General features: G+C 48.7%; 1 protein-coding gene across 1 annotated transcript; it reads left to right on the plus strand.

Moving 5' to 3' along the window:
* Positions 1-336: 336 nt before the first annotated feature.
* LOC138875842 (peroxisomal and mitochondrial division factor 2-like) lies at positions 337-891 on the plus strand. The gene has a single exon (XM_070154716.1). It carries the CDS (start codon positions 337-339, stop codon positions 889-891), a length of 555 nt encoding a protein of 184 aa, XP_070010817.1.
* The last annotated feature ends 939 nt before the right edge of the window (positions 892-1,830 follow it).

A 1,830-nucleotide genomic window follows, 5' to 3' on the forward strand; every position in this document is an offset into this window, starting at 1 on the left:
GGAGGTTAGGATGGACGGATCTGACTGTCATGTGGTCATTCCGGGGAACTACAACTTGCTGTTGAACAACGAATAGGTGGCATCAGCCCTAGCTCCTCTATGTGCCGCTCCTGAAAGCGAGATGCTTGGGGCGATGAGCAACATGGAGTTATCTCATAGGTCGCTGGTATGGCCCTGCAGGTAGGTGCCTTTCCTTCTCTTTTTATCGTTGGATTGATGCAGTAATCGTCATTCTGTATTTTGTTTTTAACTTCTACCCTTCCCTTTTTGTCAGAACCACGTCCTGGAGATTGAGAGAGAGCATCGAGAGAGAAAAAGACGAGCATTTATGAGAAGATGTCATCCAAGTATCAGCAGTATCGTGCTAAGCATCGGTCGATGTCCGACATTTATCATCAAGACCCCGACTTTCAGGTGTTTCGTGAGGGGCTCAAGCAGCGGGAAGGCCAGTTGGAGCGCAAAATAGAGGAGTTGAGGGAGAGGGACGAGGAGTTCGTGAAGGTTGTCACCCGTAACAATGAGTTGGAGACCTCCCTTAAGGTGAAAGAGGACGAGCTCGAGTTAACCACGGGGGTGATGGCTGAGAATGCCGACTTACAAGCGAAGGTGGCCGCCTTGACTGCTGAGTTGAGTACTAAGGCAACGAAGATTGAAGGGCTTAAGGGCGAGCTGAATGTTAGCGCTCATAAGCTGGCGACAGCTATCTCTGAATCGGTATCTTTGGAAGATGCCCTTTACATTTCCAGGTCAGAGTTGATTGGGGAGAGTGAAGCCTCTGGTCGTCGGGCTGTAGGGCTCGAAGGGCGTGTCAAAGAGCTAGAGGCGGAGCTGACTGCACTAAACCGACAAATGGCCTCGTTAAGGGCAGAGGATGCGAGTCGACGTTCTTAGCCTTCTACGTCTCGTGCCTCAGCCGATTCGGTTGTGCCCCATCGTTTATATGAGTTATGGGTCCACGCGGAGGCTTGGCTTGATGTTTATAAGACTTTTCACGTCGAGGGAAGGGCTGCTGAGGCGGAGGTTCAGGCTGTGCACGCCGAAGCTCTTATAGCTCGTGAATCATGTGGGTACGACCCCCTTACACCTGACGGGGGTGGTATCAACTCTGATGATGCGAATCACCTTGCTTCAGATTCATGGTATGAAGACGCTTACCCCGCTAGTGATGATGTGTAGTCTTAGTTTGTATTTGCGTTTGTTTAGGGATTTTTGCATGGGTCGTACTTGGGCCCGTTTGTAGGGGCAAGTGTAAATGATACTTTGTTGTAATGTAAAATTTACTTTTGTCAGCTTATTTATTTCTTGCATTTACCGCACGTATGATATCGTTGACGCCCTTGGCTATTGGGATGTTGTTTCGACCTGTCGTCGAAGTGGAATCCCATCGTAGTTCGAACGAGGTCGAACTTACGTTTTCGTCAATGGCCTTAGCCATTGGGACGTTGCTTCAAACTATTGTCGAAGTAGAATCCCGTCGTAGTTTGAACAAGGTCGAACTTATACTTTCGTCAATGGACTTGGCCATTGGGATGTTGCTTCGAACTATCGTCGAAGTAGAATCCCATCATAGTTCGAACGAGGTCGAACTTATACTATCGTCGATGACCTTGGCCATTGGGATGTTGCTTCGAAATGTCGTCGAAGTAGAATCCCGTTGTAGTTCGAACGAGGCCGAACTTGTACTTTCGTCGATGGCCTTGGCCATTGGGATGTTGCTTCGAACTGTCGTCAAAGTAGAATCCCGTCGTAGTTCGAACGAGGTCAAACTTATACTTTCATCGATGACCTTGGCCATTGGGATGTTGCTTCGAACTGTCGTCGAAGTAGAAT

Source organism: Nicotiana sylvestris, chromosome 8 (genome assembly GCF_000393655.2).
Source record: "Nicotiana sylvestris chromosome 8, ASM39365v2, whole genome shotgun sequence".
NCBI classification, from domain to species: domain Eukaryota; kingdom Viridiplantae; phylum Streptophyta; class Magnoliopsida; order Solanales; family Solanaceae; genus Nicotiana; species Nicotiana sylvestris.